This window comes from Aquarana catesbeiana, linkage group LG05 (assembly GCF_042186555.1).
Source record: "Aquarana catesbeiana isolate 2022-GZ linkage group LG05, ASM4218655v1, whole genome shotgun sequence".
NCBI classification, from domain to species: domain Eukaryota; kingdom Metazoa; phylum Chordata; class Amphibia; order Anura; family Ranidae; genus Aquarana; species Aquarana catesbeiana.
This window is the reverse complement of record NC_133328.1, coordinates 25,951,587-25,974,810: the sequence shown is the minus strand read 5'-3', so window position 1 is coordinate 25,974,810 and position 23,224 is coordinate 25,951,587. Positions and strand designations below refer to the sequence as shown.

The 23,224-nt window shown below is 45.2% G+C and overlaps 1 protein-coding gene across 1 annotated transcript in view; it reads right to left on the bottom strand.

Annotated features, from left to right (window-relative positions):
• The window catches only part of VWDE (von Willebrand factor D and EGF domains), a 211,352-nt gene that overhangs the window by 66,763 nt on the left and 121,365 nt on the right, over positions 1–23,224 (bottom strand). The window contains exons 11-14 of the mRNA XM_073629535.1: positions 10,520–10,728; positions 6,891–7,849; positions 3,295–3,431; positions 2,197–2,352 (exon numbers count right to left, since the gene is read on the bottom strand). Of these exons, the coding sequence (XP_073485636.1) occupies positions 2,197–2,352; positions 3,295–3,431; positions 6,891–7,849; positions 10,520–10,728 (1,461 nt within the window). The remainder of the gene's footprint in view (positions 1–2,196; positions 2,353–3,294; positions 3,432–6,890; positions 7,850–10,519; positions 10,729–23,224) is intronic.

The following is a 23,224-nucleotide window of genomic DNA, read 5'->3' as shown; positions in this document are numbered from 1 at the left end:
AGCTGATACAGTAAAACTAAAAACGAACTATAGTCAATCTAAAGCCAAAACTTTTTTTTTAGTTTTGGATAAAATGTAGAAGGATTAGAAGCCCTGTAAAGATTTTATTGCTGCCTGTGTTCCCAACAGGAAAGATTCCCTCTCTTTATTTCTCCTGGAAACCATTGTCAGTGGGACAGAAACTGGTGGGAAAGTCAGCCTAGCATAGCAAACCTTTCTTAGTTCGAACAAAAGATTCAAGAACCTCTTGCTATTGTATGAAATTGCCAAGTCCAAAACTCAAATCTCTTTTGCAACCTCCCTACTAATATTTTGAATAAATCATATAGAAATGTTCAGGTTGGCAACTAAACAATCCAGTACAACACAAGGACAAAGTTAGACCATGTCAGGCTCTTGATATTCTTCACTTTTCACTATGCAAATCTCAACATGCTCTGTTTCCCTATTGCCTATTGGTCCTTCAACAGGATGGGAAATCTCAATGTCCACGAGAAAACTGTAGGAGAAGGAGGGGAAAAGAAGAAGAGCCAGCGCTCAACTTTATCAACAAAAGTTGAAACTGGCCTTTAAAAGGGTATTGTGATTCAGAGCTCTGAGGCACTCAAGAAGTTATGTGAAGGTGTTTGCCAGTTCCAGATGGTTCCTGTGCTTTTTTTTATTCTTCCAATCTAGGTAGTGTGATCATTAAGTAATCATTATGATGACTTACTCCATGTTGTCCAGGTGGATCTCAACCTCTGAAAGGTTGCCTACCGCAGGCACAGGCGGTTTAATGGGCGGAAAGATGTCCACCATGACGCAAGAAGTGGGCATCCAAGAACGCAAATGAAGGATGCAAATGTGGAAAATGAAAAGGTTATGGGAATCTGTTCGGAGGAAAAGAGCAGAACTCTGGCCTGACAAGTGAATTCTCCACCACATCAATGCTCCTGGCCATGAAGCATTAAGGGGTTCACAAGTTCCTTGCCCAGAAATCCATTCCGAAACTTGTCTAAACTCCTTATTGCCCTGAGAAGGTGGGGAAAAGAAGAAGGGCCATCGGTTAACTTCCTCAACAGAAGTTCAAACTAGCCTTTAAAAGGGTATTGTGATTCAGAGCTCCGAGGCACTCAAGAAGTTATGTGAAGGTAAAAGGGTGACAGCAGGGTAATTGGGATTATAGCGGTGCCCAAAATAATGAATACATAAGTTATATAAAAATAAAAATTTATTACATAAAACAACAACAAATATAAGATTCAGTAAAAATTAGCAGAGCATGATACAAATCATGTTTATAGTTACTGATATCCGTATATTGTGGGTGATCAGTACTTGATGTAATATCCCAACATGTTTCACCAACAATGGCTTTCTCAGGGGTTTTTTACAGACCATCAATATTCCATAGGGAGCATCAGATGAAAACACAGAGCAAGTCCACAGAATTAGGAAGGGGAGGGGCAATGTGTGATCACAGGGAATATACAGGGACCAGGAAGACTCCGCTTTAAACATAGATTAGTGCAGGGGCGCAAACAGATAACAGCAATCATGCAATATGGAGCTATCACATAATGATCAAGGAACGCATACATGCTGCAAGATATACACTGAGACGCATCTCCACACCCGCCGGGCATCGTACCTACTAATTTAATGAGGATTGGGGATTATACCCTGTCCAAATTACCTAACAACTAGCTTCCTGACACTAATATTCAGCAATACAATAGAAAGGTACTCAACAAGACAATACACAGGTACTCGCCGTCCACGTGCACTCGCAGTCTACAGGCACTCGCAGACCATGAGCACTCGCAGCCTACGTGCACTTGCAGAAGACGTGCACTCACAGCCTACGTGTACTCGTAGACCACGTGCACTCGCAGACCACGTGCACTCGCAGCCTACGTGCACTCGCAGACCACGTGCACTCGCAGCCTACGTGCACTCGCAGCCTATGTGCACTCACAGACTACATGCACTAGCAGGCTACGTGCACTCAAAGACCACGTAGACTCGCAGCCTATGTGCATATGGTGCATATATGGTCCACTAAGCTACATTAACATGTTGCTATTTAATAATACATTGCTGGATCCTTAATTCTCTAACCTTAATTCTCCAACCAGATGATATCAATCAGCACTCACACTGTTTGTAAACTGGTATTAAAACGAATTCCCTCAAGATTATGGAAAAATGCAATACCTTGACTCTCCACCTTGCAATTGGTTTGTCATCCACTGGTTCCATTCCATGAGCTTGGCTGGCATCTACAGGAATCTGGCAGTCAATGGCTCTGGAATTCCTGAAAGTAGCATCCATGAGCACTGGCTCAAGAAGGATCCATTTGCCACCACTATACTGGGAGTATGGGAAGAATGCACAAGTGTAAAAAATGGTTTAGTCACGCATTCATTTAAAGTGGACCTAGACAAAGACAAACAGACTTTCAAGCAGGGTGAGACAAGCCAGTTGTGAATGACAGACCATTAACAGTAGATATTCTGCAGCTGATCTTTTGCCTAAGCATGCTTTGAAATCCATTCTACAGCAGTACGTGCCTGCAGGGAGGCCACCATATATGTGGAGTTGAAAGCTATCACTGAGAAGCTCCTTCTGTTCCTAGGTCCCACCCTTTGATAATATGACACATGCAATCCAGTAGTCAGAAGCAGGAGTGGGTGGGATCTGCCTCTGTTAATGTAAAACTCCTGATAGGCCCCTGTAAACCTTGGAGAACAGAGTGTGACTAGGCAGTGCCACCATGCAAGAGTGTTCCATTGCTTCTAAAAAGGAATTTTTTTTGCTAAAGATACATTTTTCTACTGTGCTAATGAATCCATGGAGCCAAACTTTGGATTTTTGGTGTAGCTCCGCTTAAATAATTCTAGTGTGTCTGTCTGAGAAGTGTTAAAGTTGCATATACACTTGTGGAGGGTGATAAAACTCTTCTGATCTCCTGGTCCTTGGTCTACTAAGGCACATCATTAAACATGCAATATATCCACCTTTAGCTTTCCTGCTATAAAGAATCTAATGATGTACCTTCTATTCCCACCCATCCCCATGCACCTGATGTTATATTTTACTTTTTATGAGGCAACCAAGTAAAAAGTCAAACTACACTCACTGAACTGAGATTTCATGATATTTGAAGGCATACATAGGTGAATTAAGGGCCTATTTGGTATATATTAACATAAAGTTGATCTCCTAAGCATCAAATAGAATGCCGTTAACACGAATGCTACTCAACAAACACAACATTTGCCACCAAACAGTGACCTCACAGGAGCTACATACCTGTTGCTTGGTAAATTCACATTTAAGGCTGGCTGATTCTTTGAATCCCGTCCCAAAGACTCGTACAGAGGTGCAGTCGTATCTCCGAACATCACAGAGCCCAGAATTTTCAAGCTCAGAAATTTCAGGACCCTGGTCTTTACAAAGTAAAAGAAGACAACATGTTAATTGAAATATATCACCCTGCCTGTCCAAATTGCCCATTTGAATGGTGGACTTGGACTACAATGATACACTTCGACCATGATCTTTGGTTTGGGCACCGGTAGACATGAGTAAACTCCAGGCAAACTACAAATTTATAAAGTACAGTATGTACAGAATTTGGTTAGTGATGTGGGTAAGGGACCAAAACTTTACAGCACCACATCCCTTGATAATGAAAACTTAAAAATAGCTTATTGGGACTTTAGAGGTGCACAATATAGACAATGACAGACTTAAAATCATACACGCTAATGACATAATCTTGTCTGTTTTTATTGCCACAGCGGTGTAAAGATGTATATTTCCGACATGTTTGGGGCTTCTTCATGGAAAAAGATAACTACTAACGTTCTGAAAACTATATTAAAAAGAAAAATATATAAGTGAAAGTGATTTTGTCTTTTTGATATACTTTTCAGAATATTAGTGGTTATCTTTTTACCCTAAAGAAGCCCCAATTGGGCGAAACATGTTAGGAATATACATCTTTACACCGCTGTGGCAATAAAAACACACAAGACATTAGTGTGCATGATTTTAATATGGAATGCCTTTAAACTGTGATTCAATAAATTGTGTAGTTTATGTTTATGAAGTCTATCATTATCTATAATGAGCAACTCTAAAGTCTCAATAAGCAGTTTTTTATGTACATAATTTGTTTTGCCTGTGAAATTACTTTTTGATTTGTCCAGTTTTTACTGAAGTTTACAGAGCCATTTCAGATTGGACAGACAAGTTGGTGAAGCTGCTGCAGTTAAGTAAAAAAACTGAATAGTCATCTCCCTACTCCTAGTCTGTGAATGGACACTGAAGGAGCAGGGTTAGTCTTTTTAGTTCATCGCTTTCCTAAATATTATTATTATTATACAGGATTTATATAGCGCCAACAGTTTACGCAGCGCTTTACAATATAAAAGGGAGACAATACAGTTATAATACAATAAAATACAAGAGGATTAAGAGGGCCCTGCTCAGAAGAGCTTACAATCTAATAGGGTGGGGCAGGTGGTACAAAAGGTTGTAACTGTGGGGAATGAGCTGATGGAAGTGGTAAAAGATTAGTTGATAGGCTTTGAGACGTGATAGGCTTTCCTAAAGAGATGAGTTTTCAGGGATCGCCTGAAGGCAGCAAGAGTAGGGACGGTGGAGGTAATGAGTTCCAGAGGTTGGGAGAGGCTCTGGAGAAATCCTGGAGATGAGCATGGGAGGGGGAGATGAGGGAGCTTGAGAGTAGGAGGTCTTGAGAAGAGCAAAGAGGACGATTTGGGTGATATTTGAAGACAAGATTGGTGATGTAGCTCGGGGCATAGTTGTGAATGGCTTTGTATGTTGTGGTTAGTATTTTGAATTTAATTTGCTGGGTGATTGGGAGCCAGTGTAGGGATTGGAGGAGAGGGTTACAGGATACTGTGTGGTTGGTAAGGTGGATAAGTCTGGCAGCAGCATTCATGATAGACTGAAGAGAGGATAGCCTATGGAGAGGCAGGTCAATGAGAAGGGAGTTGCAATAGTCAAGGCGAGAGATAACAAGGGAGTGAATAAGGAGCTTGGTGGTTTCATTTGTTAAAAAGGGGCGAATTTTAGAGATGTTTTTAGAGATAATTTCTTCAAACTTTTGACAACGATTGGACTTGGGGCTGAAATGTCAAGTCAGAGTCTAGGATTACACCTAGTACCCTGGCGTGAGGGGAGGGACTGATGGTTGCATTGTTGATTTTGATGGAAAAGTCATAGAGGGGGGCACGGGTGGGGGGGGGGGGGAATATTAATAGCTCAGTTTTAGAGAGATTTAGTGGTGCGACATCCATGCTGATATGTCAGTTAGTAAGTTAGTAATGCAAGAGGAGACTGAAGGAGTGAGGTGAGGAGTAGACAGATAGATTTGGGTGTCATCGGCGTATAAGTGGTATTGGAAGCCGTGGGCAGTTATCAAGTGACCAAGTGAGGAGGTGTAGATAGGGAAGTGAAGTCCATCTCAGGTGGCTTCCTGTGATGGTGTGCCAACAATGCTGTGCTGCTTTTAAATTCAAAGAAATCTCTTTCTGCGGGAAGACCAGCACTATACAGACCATAATCCACCCGTGTCCAGTGAGGGCAGTGAGCGGGACATTTTTATCTGGAAGCAGAGGAAGCAGAGCGGTGCTATCCTTAAGCCTTGGATCAGGACATGGACTGTGTGAAGCCTGCTGTGCAGTAAAGAGCCACAGGCTGATAATACCACTAGAGACAAAGAGGGAAGCCCTTTGTGCCTGGTGCTGAGACAGACACTCTCTGCTTGTACAGGACTGGTGAGCGGCTGCTGGCCAACCATACACTGCAGCCTAACAGAGGTACAGACTTGCCTGCTAGGAACATTTGACTTTTGCATGCACCAACTGTTAAAGGGACACTGCCTAGAGTGCTCCAGCACAATGTTTTGGGCCCCAACGAGCTAGCCAGCATAAGGTTTAGTACATGTGGACTACTGACAGTTGAATGCTGCTGCAGTAACCACTTATTGGTCCTCTCCACCATCTTAGCTAGGCCACCTTGTGCAGGTTAAAGAATGAGGTGTACTATAAAGTTTTCATATTTGGCAGCTTGCTATTCATCTTAGTTAATCACTACAATATTTCTGTTTGCTAATGTTTGATCGTTTAACTGCTACGTTATAATCTGTGATGATGAACCCATTTCAGTACCGCAACATCTTCATGATATATATACGCAAACATCATTTCTCCTTCCTCACACCGATTACAGTATGCTTGACTAATACTTAAACTGATCATTTTCTGGTGTATATGTGTTGCTGAGTTAGTGAGTTTGGGGATATTTATAAGCACAGATGTCTGCATCCATCTTCTTAGCCCAATCAAGTGTGTCAGAGGGTACATAGTTGTTCAGAGCCATGGGCACAAGAACAGAGGACCTGACACATCAAGTAGCTCCTTTGGGGGTAGGGGCTACATTTATAAGCGTTGTTCATCACATAGTAACAGGATCTGGTACTTGTTTAGACTGCCATACAGGAGCCTTTGGTTGTAATTTAAGATGGCTCCATAAAAAGTTACAATTAGAGAGAGAGAGAGTCGAACAGAAAACAGATTCTGCTGTTCCCTAACCATGGAAGTCTCCACTCCTCTGGTAAGAGTTTCTGTAAGATTTTGGAGTGTATCTGTGTGAATTTGTGCCTGCCCGGCCAATAGAGCCTTTGTGAGGACTTGGAAATGGCATTCTAATTCATCCTTAAGGGTTTCATTAGGGTTAAGTTAGGGCTCAGTGCAAGTTGCTCAAGTTTCTTCATACCAAACTGGTCAGACATGTCTTTATGGAGCTGTCTTTGTACATAGGTGTACATGGGCAACTAATGTAAGGTTTTAACTACAAACAAAGCACCAACTTACCAGACAAAACGCTACAGTCATATGAACTATAACCATTGAAGCACGCACAGCCCCATTCCATACACTGTCCATTGCCACTGCACATGTTGGGACATTTCAGGGCTAGAATGATGGGGTCAATGGGTATCTGAGAGTGTTTTCCTTTATCATGTCCGAGTTCCAAAAGTTTCCTTTCACACTCGTTCTCCAGTAGGGCCTCCCCTGCTTCCACCCAGCCAAGGTCGTCCTTCAGCATAATATCCATGATGCACATATCAACCACATTCATGAGTCTCTTCTCTAAAAACCCAACACACAGTCTCCCAATGCTCGCATTAAAGACTGCCTCTTGGCAAACTGCCGAAGCGTATGAATGAGTCAGTCCTGATGGAGTTGGCCAAGAAGGATGAAATGCACGATGTGAGTCACTGGTGTGATCTTCAGGGAAGAAGTAGCTGAATCCTTCCAAGTCAGTTTGGCTGAGGCTTTGATATGGAAATGTTTGCAGATACTCATAGTAATTCTGACGTTTAGTCCGATTCCTAACATGTCCTTTATGATCCCATCGGTTTTCTTGGTTCTTGTTGCTTCCATGGGATTGAGATGATCTTCTGGAAATCACATTTCTTTTCAATTCATTCTTGAGTTCTTTTGGATCGCTAGGATCATTATGAAGGTCCTCCTCACTAGGTGATGTGTCATGTTGTATTGAAACATCGGGCAATGAACGCTTGCTTAGCTCTCGTTCTGGATCAGTGTAGGTGTACTCATTGGTAACATCAAGTGCAGGTATTATGGAGGGAAACCTTACGTTCTCCATACCACTGCAGAGAGAAGCATCTTGGGAATTGCTGAAAAGCATGTTCATAGATGAATGCAGCAGGTTTGTATCTGCCATGCAGCTGCAAAAATCCTTTTTTTTAGTGATTGGTGGTGTGAACTCTGGTATTTTGTCAAAGAAACTTTCTCCAGCAGCAATTCTGAGGGAAAATATAACAAAAAAAAAATATTAAATGGTAAAGTTCAAACTACAGGCAAACAAGTAAATGCATCAATGGAATGCATGCCCTTATTAGTTGTTTGACCAGCTAAAGGATTTGCATTTATGTCCATGAATAAGCATGATTACTGTATACTGTATACAACTGCTACACCCACTATTTTTAATTTGTTAATAAAATTTCAGTCCCGAGTTCAAATCCCAGTTGACGCCTTCTAAGGAGAAACGCAAGGGGCGGAGCCAGCGGTGTAACGTCAGCACGCATGTGCTGATCGAGTAGTGTGGCGGCCATGTCTGTGAGTAATGTCTTTGCCTTGAAAACTCAACCAGTCTTTAGGTGCAATGCTTTATGTTTTTAAATAAACGGTTTAACAAATATGCACTATGAGCTCTCCTCTTTGCTTTTGACATATATATCTGTTGGAGCTGGAAAGTTGATCCTATCAGGATATCTGTGAACCTGCTTGGGAGTGAGCTGTGGCTCTTCTTATAGAGGATACTTTCTAAGCATGCTGGATCCCCTTTGGGGAATCATATGTTTTCATAAGGGACCTGCTGATCGGCTGTGTGCACACAGCTTAGAGCTCTGTGTTGACAATCAACACAGGGATCTGTACAGAGGGAAATGCTTTGCAGGGATGAGAAACTAAGAGATCTGTTAGTAAAAGCAGCACACTTTACACATATTACACATTTAACCCCTTGATCGCCCTTAATGTTAACCCCTTCACAGCCAGTGTCATTAGCACAGTGACAGTGTATAGTATTATCACTGATGACTGTATTGGTGTCACTTGTGATGTCAGTGGCAGTTAGTCAGTTCCCCCCAGGGTCAGTTAGTGTCAGATTTCCCGCCGCACTATCACAGTCCCATTATAAGTCACTGATCACCGCCATTAGTAGTATAAAAAAAAATCCAGTATGTATGCCATAGTTTGTAGACGCTATAACTTTCATGCAAACCACTCAATATACACTTTTTGGGATTTTTTTTAATCAAAAATGTAGCAGAATACTGGTGTAAGGGGTGTGTGTGAGGGGGGCTGAGAGCGTACAGGTGTGAGGGGGGCTGAGAGCATATTGGTGTGAGGGGGGTGTGAGGGGGGCTGAGAGCTTACAGGTGTGAGGGGGCACTGAGAGCGTACAGGTGTGAGGGGGGGGTGTGCAGGGGGTCTGAGAGCATACAGGTGTGAGGGGGGTGTGAGGGGGGCTGAGAGCTTACAGGTGTGAGGGGGGGGCTGACAGTGTACAGGTGTGAGGGGGACTCAGAGCGTACAGATGTAAAGAGTGGTTTGAGGGGGGCTGAGAGCATACAGGTGTGAGGGGGCTGAGAGCGTACAGGTGTAAGGGGGGGCTGTGAGGGGAGGGCTGAGAGCGTACAGGTGTGAGGGGGGGCTAAGAGCGTACAGGTGTGAGGGGGGCTGAGAGCATACAGGTGTAAGGGGGGCTGAGAGTATAAAGGTGTGAGGGGGGCTGAGAGTGTACAGGTGTAAGTGGGGGTGTGAGGGGGCTGAGAGTGTACAGGTGTGAGGGGGGCTGAGGCACTAAAGAACTTGGTGGGATGGCTAGTGGGTGGATTTTGTGGGGCTGCCAGTGGGCGGGCCCTGGGGAATGTTGGTGGTCAGGCTCGGGGGGGCCCAGGCCTAAAGCTGTGTAAGGGGCCCCACAATTTCTAATGGCTGCCCAGCATGTGTGTTTTGTATGCGATTATTTAAAAAACATTTTAATGTTGCTACCTTATTGTGGATTCATAAAACAGAGCCTAAAGCCCAACTGAAGTCACAGAAATTATATTTATTCAGATATTGTACTAACACACCCCATTTCCAAAGTATCACCTTCACTCTCCTGCTGTAAAAGTTGTGCAATGTGTCTAATTATGTCTGTGTTGTCCAATAGGCACTATGTTTTGACCACACTGCCCAGCACACTTCATAATCTAACTTCTCTGGTGAGACCCGTCGTTTCCTCTGCACTACATTCTGGTAAGGAGGGGTGTGACTTTCTCAGCTCTGCCAGCACAGAGCACTGGAGTGAAAGCACAGGAAGTGCATGCTCAGAAACAAAGGTGTTGTAAGTAACTTCCAAGTAAAGCTCAGTTAAAAATCATGACATGGTAATACAGGACTGAGCGCTGTAGTAAGAGCACAGAGAGCCCTGGAGTAAAAGCATGGGAAGCACATTCTTAGAAAAAAGGCATCGTAAAGCCTAGTACACATGGGCCAAATGTTGGGTGGTGTTTCAATAGAAACCGGTCGACATTCGACCGAAGTGTACGGCAACTGGTCCGTCAGAGGCTTCTATCGAAGGATCGTGACCGCAAAAGGTCTGCCGACCGGCACCCGGTCAATGCACTCAGCCAATGGTTGAAAGCACTGACTGGAGTGTTCTGGCACGGGGGGGGGGGGGGGGGGTTGGGGGCGTCCCCCTGTCAGGGGACATTGTTGTACTAACATCAGATTGTTAGTATAGCGGCTCCTCCTGAGCAGTTAGTTTTTTTTTTTGTTCTACCCAAAGTGTGCAAGGCTTTAGGCTTTTCCAACTGAAGTTCAGGTAAAAATCATAAGATGGTAATATATATAAGGACTATATAGAATGAGAGAATGCAATTTAACTTCAACAGGTTGTAATCCAAGTGCATATTTCTTACTTCCAATGGTTGATGAAGTACAAGTGGCTGTGTGATGTTTCCTCCAGCTGGGCTCCTTTGGTGTCATGGAAATCATTATTAGGGTTTCCATCGAACGTCCCACAAAGTCCCAGCGTCTCCTTAAAGTCCGAGCTCGGAGCTCTGAGTGTTAAACTCATCCCCCATTCACTAACATCGGCTCGGACAAAAGCTCCCGAGGAGAAGGAGATCTAAAGAAAATGTAGAAAGTGAACCAAAGAATATGATGGAGGTCACAAGAACAATATAGTCTTCATGGAAATGGGTTATACTCTAATACTATAGCAACACATACAGTACATTACACTCGTGGCTATAGGCTTATTCTTTGGACAAAGGATGATGAAGCTGATGTACTGCTCACCATGGTTGAGTAAAGGCATATTGGCTCAGATAAAGTCACTAAAGCCGGTCATAGACAGTTCAAATCTTGGCCAGTTCAGTAGGGCTCGTACGAGATTTGAACCATGTATGGGCAGGCTAATTGTACTCAAGTTGATCGATCGAGCCCCTTCAGTAAAACCAGCTGTAGGATTGTTCTTGCGATTATTGCCAGTGGCTGTAGCCGCTAGCAATAACCACTGTGTTTTCTCCCGGCTGGGGACGGCTCACCCCGCAGCCCACCACTGCATAGTAGCCCATCAAGTATAACTTACCTGAAAACAAAGCCTGCGATGTCACCGCTGTCCCCACTAGCAGTGAGCCTCCATCTTCACCCCTCTTCCTTCCAGGGCCGCGAACTCCGGTTCTGTGACTGGCCGGAGTCGCGTGACGTCACTCCCGTGTATGCGCGAGGGAACCGCCAGTCACGGCTTGACCCCCCTTAGAAACGGCACGATCTGCCCTTTCTAAAGTGCGCATGCGCCATAGACACACGTTTATTGTAGATATCTCCTAAACTGCGGAGGTTTAGGAGATATTTCCTGTACCTACAGGTAAGCCTTAATATAGGCTTACCTGTAGGTTAAAGTGGTTGTACACGGTGTACAACCACTTTAATAGCTAGTGTGGTCCTGAACACCCAGAAACCCTTGTGTCTGAAGCAGAGCCTTGGAAGTAACTATGACTGAACTCTGATGATGCTCTTGTTCTCCTACAACATGGTACATTCAAAATTAAAGCACCCCCCACCCAAAGATAACTTTACCATACTCTGCTCCCCATGGTCCTTCCAGGTATGGGAGAGCATGTGACTTTTCCCCCTCCCTTCCAGGATGAAGCCATCCGCTAAGCCTGAACACATTGAGCAGGTCATTCCCCTGTTTAAGCTCTGACAAATACTGACACTGAACTTACATAGAGTTTAGACCCATTGAACACTTGGGGGTAGATTTACTACAGGTAAATCGACTGTGCACTGTGCATGGGCATTTGTCTCAGAGCTTAGGAAATGAGGGGGAGCGCTGCTGACTTCCATCATACAATCATGTCCAGGCAAAAATGCTGTTTTTTTTATTGTCCTTGCATGTGGTTGGGTGCTCTTTGCAAAGTGAGGCTTCACCTCATTCACTAAGCTCTGGAGCAAATGTCCTTGCAGAGTGCACAGTCTATTTTACTTTAGTAAATGGCCCCCATTGCGCTCAATGTGGTAGGCTAAAAATAATGGGATTAATACTACTTTAAAGTGTTTGTTAACCCATATCTATAAATCACTGTCAGCCCCTCTATAATAGGCAGACATAGCATATAGTACCTGTCTTTTATAAAAATGAGGGGCCAAGCTCTCCCTCTGACGTCAGCCTCGGAGATCACATAACCGCTCAGCCCCTCCTGCAGTAGCCCTGGAAACCGGCCGAGAGTCACGTGACCCACCTGAAGATCACGCTAAATCTGTATTTAAAAGCCTTGTTTTTATAAAAGATTTATACAGTGTGCTATGCCTGCCTATAAAACAGGGCTGGCAGTGAGCATTTATAATTTTTTATTTGTACTAATAGCGGCAGCGGGGGGGGGGGGGGGACAGATACACAGACACAGAGCTGACAGGAAGGGAGGAGGGGGTGAGGGGGAGACAGGAGAGATGTGGATGATGAAGGGACCTACACTGACCATGGTTTTCAGGGCTCAGCAGCCAGAGAGGGGGATACAGGAAGTGGCAGGTTCAGGGAAGATTTTTTTTTTTACAGTTTAGAGGGGGACAAATTACACAGCACAAGCACTGTGCTGTTTAATCTTCTTTAAGGGACCAGGATCTCTATTTTTTTTTTGGGTGGTTAAAGAAAAAAACCTGGCTGATCCTGACAGTTTCTCCCCACCCCTCTGTAAACTGACCACGGTGTATCATGGCTGCTGAGACCAGACACCGTGGTCAGTTTAGTTGCCTCTGTCATCAGCAGCCTGCTATCAGCTCTCCTCGCTGCTCCTGTGTCCTCCTCCCCCCTCCCCTCTCTGTCTGTGTGTGAACCGCCCCTCCCCCCTCCTGCTGCTCTCATAACACTAACCTGTATACACCATCAGCACTGCTTCCAATTGCAGTGTCCCCCTCTGTGAATGGTTTATAAATATAAATGCTGTAAATACCTCATTCAAGAGCCGAGATTGCGATCACATGACCGGCCAGCTCTCTCTCCTCCTCCCCTCCAGACTGACATCAGCAGAGGAATCTCAGCCCCGCCCGCTGCATCTCTCAGAGGAGAAAAGGAGAAAGCTGGCTAGTCATGTGATCACAATCTCGGCAGTGAAATTAAGTATTTGCAGCATTTATTTTTATTAATCACACACATTGGGGGACACTACAACAGGAGGCTGTGCTCATGGTGTATACAGGTTAGAGTGGCTTAACAACCATTCTAAACATTTTAACTGAAAAGCCTAGCACAGATTTTCATGAAATCATCAGTTATTCTGCGGTTCAGGACAACCATGAAGACCTGGCAGAGGACTAAAAGAGTTTGGATGTAGTTGCCCTTTTCTGAGCTTTGGAGATGAGGACTGTGACATACTGTCCGGCACCCAGCTTGGGTGCCTCCATCAAGATACAGCTTCCTCCACTCCGGAACCAGGAACCGGGCATTGTAGCTGAACACTGCATCCAAGAACTATACGACACTAGCGTAGGTGCAACCTGGAACTCTCTTTGATGTAAATTCACAAATAATATATACCACACAAAATCAGGTAAGAGCCTGATCACAATCCCCTAACAATGCAAACCGTAAACAGTAGCATCACTAGCACATCTAAAGGAACAGCCATCAGCTAACAGAGATCTAAATAACAACTACCGTATTTATCGGCGTATAACACACACCCCAAGTTTAGGAGGGAAGTTTAAGGAAAAAAAACTTACATTAAAATGCCCATTAATGCAGCCTTATCTGTCCATCTGCAGCCTTTTCAGTGTCAGTGCAGCCTTGCCCCAGTGCAGTTTTGTCAGTACAGCCTTGTCAGTGCAGCTTTGCCCCAGTGCAGTTTTGTCAGTGCAGCCTTGTCAGTGCAGCTTTGCCCCAGTGCAGCTTTGCCCCTCGGGTATGTGTATCTCGGCTCCGACGAGAGCTGAGATACACATAACAGAGTGTTCTCGGCTTTTTTTGGCGCCGCTCACAGTCACGCCCAGTCCCGTCCTATGATGGACATAACACAGGTCCAAGGGCGGGACTGGGCGTAACGGCGGCGCCGAAAAAAGCCGAGAACACTCGGGTATGTGTATCTCGGCTCCAAAGTATCCCTGCAGTCTCGGCGCAATATTTGAATCTACTCACGGCTGTGTATGTCGGCAGCAACTGCGGCAATTGCCGCGATCGCTCTGATGACACAAAATCGGCGGGGATCGGCCTATAACACGCACCCACGATTTTCCCCTGTTATATGCCGATAAATACGGTAGTCACCTAAACAAGCCTAGGTGACCGAGATTACCGCCCACCCAGACAATGCTTTGAATAATCGGGGATCCCACCCAATCTCAGACTGTCCCATACCAGTCTACAACAGTCTATGAGACAAAGCTCATACAATGTTCCAGCAGTCTGAAAAAGTAGAACTAATTTATCTTCATAGATTTCTTGAGGGAAATTGTTGATAAATATTTCTGTTGCAAGTGGAGGGACTTCTTCAACCCAGTCTGCAGGAGGGCCACCATATTTCCTCCTCATTAACCTTTACAAGATTAATATTACACCCTTCTATCCACTCCAGAGTAACTATAGACCTGTTAGTTTAACTTCTATAGTTGGGAAGATACTGGAGCGTTTAATAAAAGACCACATAGACGAGTTCTTGCTGGAAAAAAACATTTTAAGCAACAGACAGCATGGGTTCATGAAAGACAGAAGTTGTCAGACAAACCTGATTTCTTTTTATGAAGAGGTAAGTAAAACCTTGGACAGAGGGGTGGCTGTGGACGTGGTTTATTTGGATTTTGCAAAAGCGTTTGATACAGTTCCGCACACACGGCTCATGTGTAAGTTAAAGTCTACCGGCTTGGAAATATCAGTTTGTAAATGGATAGAAAACTGGCTAAAAGACAGAATTCAGAGAGTAGTGGTTAATGATTCTTACTCTGAATGGTCTAAGGTTATCAGTGGCGTACCCCAAGGTTCAGTGCTGGGACCCTTACTCTTTAATATCTTTATAAATGATATTGGATCTGGGATCAAAAGTAACATTTCTGTCTTTGCAGATGACACCAAGCTATGCAGTGGAATAACGTCCTTACAGGATGTCTCCAATTTACAAGCTGACCTCAATGCTCTGTCTAATTGGGCGACTATGTGGCAGATGAGGTTTAATGTTGAGAAATGTAAAGTTATGCACTTGGGGGCTAAGAATATGCATGCATCATACATGCTAGGGGGAGTACAACTGGGGGAATCTGTAGTGGAGAAGGATCTGGGGGTTTTGGTAGATCATAAGCTCAATAATAGCATGCAATGCCAAGCTGCGGTTTCCAAAGCGAGCAAAGTTCTTTCTTGTATTAAGAGAGGTATGGACTCCAGAGAGAGAGATATCATTTTGCCCCTGTTCAAATCATTAGTAAGACCTCATCTGGAATATGCAGTTCAGTTTTGGACACCAGTTCTCAAAAAGGATATCGGGGAACTGGAGAAAGTGCAGAGAAGGGCAACCAAACTGATAAGAGGCATGGGGGAGCTCAGCTATGAGGAAAGATTAGAGGAACTGAATTTGTTCACTCTTGAGAAGAGGAGAATAAGGGGGGATATGATCAACATGTTTAAATATATAAGGGGTCCATATAGTGAACTTGGTGTTGAGTTATTCACTTTACGGTCAACACAGAGGACAAGGGGGCACTCTTTACGACTGGAGGAAAAGAGATTTCATCTCCAAATACGGAAAGGTTTCTTCACAGTAAGAGCTGTGAAAATGTGGAATAGACTCCCTCCAGAGGTGGTTCTGGCCAGCTCAGTAGATTGCTTTAAGAAAGGCCTGGATACTTTCCTAAATGTACATAATATAACTGGGTACTGACATTTATAGGTAAAGTTGATCCAGGGAAAATCCGATTGCCTCTCTGGGATCAGGAAGGAATTTTTTCCCTTGCTGTAGCAAATTGGAGCATGCTCTGCTGGGGTTTTTTGCCTTCCTCTGGATCAACTGTGGGTATAGTATTGGGTATATTGGATTGTACGTTTTTTTTTTTTTTGTTTTTTTTTTTGTTTTTTTTTTTTTTTTTATGGTTGGACTGGATGGACTTGTGTCTTTTTTCAACCTGACTAACTATGTAACTATGTAACTATGTAAGAAGGGAAGCTTTATTGTCGTTATTCAGAGAATTAATCCAAGCCTCGCGTTCATCACATTGTTGTCCATTATTAGAGAATGATCTGCTCTCTCCATGGGATCAGATGCTGAACTGAACTCTTTTCTATGCTCTGACCGGAGGAAGCAGACAAAATGGGCCATAATCAATGGGTAGGAGGCTTGCCCCATGTCTCCTCCAAAAGCCTGTCCCACTTTAGTCTGTCACAAGGACACAATAGCTGATTTAAAGTGGTTGTAAACCCACTAACAAAAAGAAATAAAAAAATAAAACCTGCAAGACAAAGGCATAAGGAACAAGTAGGCATAACATACTGGCTTATTATGAATTACTTTCCTTAGATCGAAGCCCCCGCAGCGGTCCTCGTACACCACTCTGGCCGGCGACATCGCTCCCGGAGTTACTTCCGGGTATCGCTGGCTCTGGCGCTGTGATTGGCCGGAGCTGCAATGAGGTCACTCTAGCGCATGCGCGCGGGAGCTGCTGGTAACGGCATACTACCTGAAGCAACGGTACGAACGTGCCATTGCTTCAGTGCGCTCGTGCCGATGACGCCGTGCAGGTTGAGGAGATATCCGGGGTAGCTACAGGTAAACCTTATTATAGGCTTACCTGTAGTAAAAAGTGGATGTAAAGGGTTTACAACCACTTTAAAGTGGTTGTAAACCTCAGACATAAAATATGAACAAAGCATTTCCCTCTATAGTGTGTACTTGTCTCAATCCATCTCTCCTAGCACCAAAGCCAAGAGTCTCGGAGTCATCTTTAAATCAGGAATGACAATGGATGCACAAATAGGATCAGTGGTGTGCGGATCCCACCATCTCCTCCGCCTGCTTCGCAGACTCATCCCCTTCATCCCAGAAGAGGACAAAGCGGCAGTTGTGGGAACAATCATCAATTCCCAACTCGACTACGCTAACTCGCTCTACGTAGGACTACCCCAATATCAGCTTGCGCGCTTGCAACTCATCCAAAACACGGCGGCAAGACTGTTAACAGGAAAAAAGCCCTGGGAATCCATCTCCCCATCCCTAAAGAGCCTACACTGGCTAACTGTGAAGAATCGGATCACATTCAAGACCCTCTGCCTTACCCACAAATGCATACAAGGAAACGATCCGCTATATCTCCCGGAAAAAATAAAAACACTACACACCGAACCGCAGTCTTCGATCAGCTAACCAAAACCTCCTCATCATTCCCAAATACCGCTACAAAGCAAAGGGGAACGAAGATTCGCAGTCCAAGGACCTCGACTATGGAATGCTCTTCCAACCAACGTCCGCATGGAAGAAAACCATCAGGCCTTCAGGAAAAAACTAAAGACCTTCCTTTTCTAGAAGCTGACTACAGAGAATACATCTAGCGCCTTGAGGCGATTTAGTTCGCATTTGCAGCGCTTTACAAATCATTCATTCATTCATTCATTCATTCATTCCTGTCAGCTGCCTCCTTCCTCTGCTATCTGCATGAGTTGCATCTGATAAGTTTTCCTGACACCAAGAGAAAAAAAGGTGACAGAGGAGGGAGCTCCAGCTGATTGACCGCCTCAGCTCTGTTCCTGTGTGCTGTGTGAAGAGGGGTATGTCTGTTCCCTCCAATCAGCTCTCAGAGCTCTCCTCACTGATTTCTGCAGAGTGTAACTTCAACTCTCCGCTCCCTGTTTTCTGAAAGCTCAGACAAGCTTTATAGATTATGGACTTTGAACGATGTAGACTGCAGATAAACAGGTACAACTTATATAGGAGGATTTGTTTAATCTCCCTGTATTACCTGAGGCCAGTCACTTCACTGGGTATATGGAAGGGTTTACAGCCACTTTAAGCTGGCCATAGATGAATCGAAATTCGGCCGGTTCAGCAGGAACATTTCAACCGAAAGAAGGTTACATAATGTATGGTCAACCTCTCACATGCTGGCCTGCGGAATCCTTTCTGTCCTCTTTTTCACCACAGCACACAAATCCTGGAATGTCTCGGAGGCTTTAACATGCAGAGTTACAGCTTACAGATTGCTCGTAATTTGCACCGTTACTAATCCACTAACTATCCTTGACCGCCCATCAGACACTCAACGCCGTGCAAGCAGATGTAACATTTCAAAATGATATGTCAATGCATCTGGAATGGAAACTGTATAGATGTGTCCCCTCTCTGTTATAAACTTGCAACGGACTTAAAATATTGGCAGCGAATATTACACAATGAGCAGATTCCGTCCAAGAGCGGAATTTTGTGATATAGCAAAAGGAAAACTGAAAAGCGACCATTGTCTGTTTCTCCTCTGTTTGCCAAAGCCTTTCCTTTGGCAACCTACAACATGCAACCTACACGCGGTACTCATGTATGAACATCAGATTCCTGGCAGACCAGGTCCTGCGTAAAAACATGAGGATGGGCTACATAGTAATTGCTTGTTTTTTTCACGCGTCCCTGTTCATAGGCATTAAAATTCTTCTAGCTTTTCTTGGGGTGCGGCACGTGCACGTATATGGGCGTATATATGTGTGCATAAAATACTGCCCAGCAACACAGAGTTTTGTATTTTTTCTTTTATTGATCTATACCCGCTTCACGTAGTATGGTGGCAGAGCGTTTCTCCGGCGCTGGATCACGTATCTAGTACATGATCCAGCACTTCCAGATAGGGGGTACGTGTGCTCGCAGCTGCTGCGCCGGCTATGCTGTAATTAGTCATGGCACAAGCTGATCAGCGACTGCCGGCCAATGATTGCCCGCCGGTACCCCCTGATCGGCGAAGAGGATGACAGGACAGAGCTCTGTCAATGCAAACAATACAAAGCTCCATCCTGTCTGCGGGGATGTGCCGTTTTTTGTTTCCCTGCAAAGCAGAGAATAAAAATCGGCACATCCCTTAACCTCTTGCTTACAAGGCACCTAAACCCCCTTCCTGCCCAGACTAATTTTCAGCTTTTAGCGCTGTCACTCTTTGAATGACAATTGCGCGGTCATACAACACTGTACCCAAATTCCATTTTTATCATTTTTTCCCCACACATAGAGATTTCTTTTTGGTGGTATTTGATCACCTGTGGGTTTTTTATTTTTTGTTAAAAATTTTTTTCAAAAGACTGAATTTAAAAAAAAAAAATAGAAAACCCTTCTATATTTTGTTAATAAATTTTGCAAACAGGTAATTTTTCTTCTTCATTGATGTACGTGATGAGGCTGCACTGATGGGCACAGATAAAGCGACACTGATGGGCACTAATAGGAGGCACTGGAGGGCACTGAGAGGTGGCACTGATGGGCGGCACTGAAGGGCATTGATAGGTGGCACTGATAAGTGGGACTGATAGCTGGCACTGATGGATGGCAGTGATTGGCACTAATCGGCACTGGTAGGTGACACTGATAGGCACCACTGGTGGGCATTGATAGGTGGCACTCGTGGGCAATGATAAGTGGCACTGATGTATTGGTGGGCACTGATTGGTGGGTACTGTGGGCACTGATTGGTGGGCACTGCGGGCACTGATTCGTGACACTGGCAAGTGGTACTGGTGGGCACATATGAGGCGGCTTCGCCTCTTCCTCTTCGGGACGGATGTCCCTTCAACAGAAGCCGGTGATCGGCTTTTTTTCTCCTCACGCTGTCAGCAAAAACATTACCGATCTTCTGTTTACATCACGTGTAGGGATGAGCTTCGTGTTCGAGTCGAACCCATGTTCGACTCGAACATCGGCTGTTCGATCGTTCGCCGAATTGCGAACGTCATGGGCCGTTCGCGCTAAATTCGTGTGGCGCGTCACGGCCCATAATTCACTGCGGCATCGCAGTGCATTGCTGGCTGATGATTGGCCAAGCATGCACTATGACCCGCATGCTTGGCCAATCACAGCGCCGTCAGTAGAGAGAGCTGTAATTGGCCAAAGCCAGGGTGGCTTTGGCCAATTATGGCTCAGGGGATTTAGTACACACCCCACACTATATAAGGCCGCCTGCACGGCGGCCCTGTGTAGTGTGTGTTCCGGTGTGCTGAGAGATAGAGAGAGAGAGAGACAGTGTCATTTGATTTGAGTTAAATAGATTAGGCAGAACAGTCAGTCAGTTAGCTGCACTTACAGTGTATTGTATATATATATGCATCCCAGGTGTTGCATATATATATATACACTGTATTCAGTTTAGCTAGATCCGTTCCTGTTATCTTCTATCTAGACTATTTACATTTAATGCAGTGCGTCCTGCTCACAGTGTTCAGCTAGATCCGTTCCTGCTATTTACATTTAGTGCAGTGCGTCCTGCTCACAGTGTTCAGCTAGATCCGTTCCTGTTATCTTCTAGACTATTTACATTTAGTGCAGTGCGTCCTGCTCACAGTGTTCAGCTAGATCCGTTCCTGCTATTTACATTTAGTGCAGTGCGTCCTGCTCACAGTGTTCAGCTAGATCCGTTCCTGTTATTTACATTTAGTGCAGTGCGTCCTGCTCACAGTGTTCAGCTAGATCCGTTCCTGCTATTTACATTTAGTGCAGTGCGTCCTGCTCACAGTGTTCAGCTAGATCCGTTCCTGCTATTTACATTTAGTGCAGTGCGTCCTGCTCACAGTGTTCAGCTAGATCCGTTCCTGCTATTTACATTTAGTGCAGTGCGTCCTGCTCACAGTGTTCAGCTAGATCCGTTCCTGTTATCTTCTAGACTATTTACATTTAGTGCAGTGCGTCCTGCTCACAGTGTTCAGCTAGATCCGTTCCTGCTATTTACATTTAGTGCAGTGCGTCCTGCTCACAGTGTTCAGCTAGAGCCGTTCCTGCTATTTACATTTAGTGCAGTGCGTCCTGCTCACAGTGTTCAGCTAGATCCGTTCCTGTTATCTTCTAGACTATTTACATTTAGTGCAGTGCGTCCTGCTCACAGTGTTCAGCTAGATCCGTTCCTGCTATTTACATTTAGTGCAGTGCGTCCTGCTCACAGTGTTCAGCTAGATCCGTTCCTGTTATCTTCTAGACTATTTACATTTAGTGCAGTGCGTCCTGCTCACAGTGTTCAGCTAGATCCGTTCCTGTTATCTTCTAGACTATTTACATTTAGTGCAGTGCGTCCTGCTCACAGTGTTCAGCTAGATCCGTTCCTGTTATCTTCTAGACTATTTACATTTAGTGCAGTGCGTCCTGCTCACAGTGTTCAGCTAGATCCGTTCCTGTTAAATTCCTACTGACAGGCAGGCTTGTCTGGTTACAGTATATAAAGCTACCTGAAGAAAATTACAGGTGTTCTATTTGATCCTATTAGTACCACGGTCAGGCAGCTAGACTATTTACATTTAGTACAGTGCGTCCTGCTCACAGTGTTCAGCTAGATCCGTTCCTGTTATCTTCCTACTGACAGGCAGGCTTGTCTGGTTACAGTATATAAAGCTACCTGAAGAAAATTACAGGTGTTCTATTTAATCCTATTAGTACCACGGTCTGGCAGCTAGACTATTTACATTTAGTACAGTGCGTCCTGCTCACAGTGTTCAGCTAGATCCGTTCCTGTTATCTTCCTACTGACAGGCAGGCTTGTCTGGTTACAGTATATAAAGCTACCTGAAGAAAATTACAGGTGTTCTATCCCAGCTTAGTGCAGCTACAGGCCATTAGTATGTCTGGAAGGCCAAGAAGGAGAGGCAGACAGTCACAAGCCAATAAGAGAGGGCAAGCAGGCTCTGTGTCTAGTGCTGGTCGTGGAGACGGTGCATCCTCATCAGCACGTGGCCATGGGACACGCTTGGCCTTTTTTTCGGCAGCTGGCCGTGTTGAGCCGCAACATGCGGAAGACTTGGTCGAGTGGATGACCAAGCCGTCCTCATCCTCCTCATCCTCTCTCACCCATGCCCAGGGTGCTTTGTCTGGCAAAGCAGCGGCCTCTTCCCTCAGCTCAATGTCATCAGTGACTCCTTCCCTAGCTCCACCATGTCCTCATGAGGATTCCCTCGAACTGTTTGACCACAGTGTTGGGTACATGCTCCAGGAGGATGCCCAGCGTTTGGAAGGCTCTGATGACGATACTGAGCTCGATGAAGGCAGTAACATGAGCACGGACAGAGGGGGTGCCCAAGAAGGACAGCAATCTGGCAGTCATGCTCCCCCTGCTGCAGCATACTGCCAGGTTTGCTCCAGTGATGAGGAGGGAGGGGATGATGAGGTCACTGACTCAACGTGGGTGCCTGATAGGAGAGAGGAGGAGGAGGAGGAGGCGGCGGCACATCACCAACGAGGCAGGATGCCCTCCAGGGGCCAGCCTAAGGGCAGCACATTGACTGCATCACACCCCAAAGCTCCACATGTGCAGGGCGCTGCAGTCTCTGCGCGTTATTCAAAAAGTTCTTTGGTGTGGGCCTTTTTTGAGACGAGTGCATCAGATCGCACCGCTGCTATTTGCAACATATGTCTCAAGCGTATCTCGCGTGGCCAAAACATCTCCCGCTTGGGTACCACATGCTTGACCAGACATATGTTGACCTGCCATGCAGTTCGTTGGCAAGCGTATCTAAAAGACCCACACCAAAGAACAAAGAGGATCTCTCCTTGCTCCTCATCAGCTGAGATTTCCAACCCCACTAGACCTTCAGTCCTCTCTGAGACCTGCAGTGAGAGGAATGAAGGTGTAGAATTAGGTGTGTCACAGCCAAGTACTTGTGGGCAATCTGCTTTTGGTACACCGACGTCAGATTGTACCAGGCAAATTTCCCTGCCCCAGCTGCTGCACCGCCGAAAGAAGTTTGCTCCCAGCCATCCACATGCCCAGCGGTTGAATGCTAGCTTGGCAAAATTGCTAGCACTTCAACTGCTGCCTTTTCAGTTGGTAGACTCTGCCCCCTTCCGTGAGTTTGTGGAATGTGCGGTTCCTCAGTGGCAGGTACCCAAACGCCACTTTTTCTCACGGAAGGCGATTCCGGCTCTCTACCGGCATGTGGAAGGCAATGTCCATGCCTCGCTGGACAGGGCGGTCAGCGG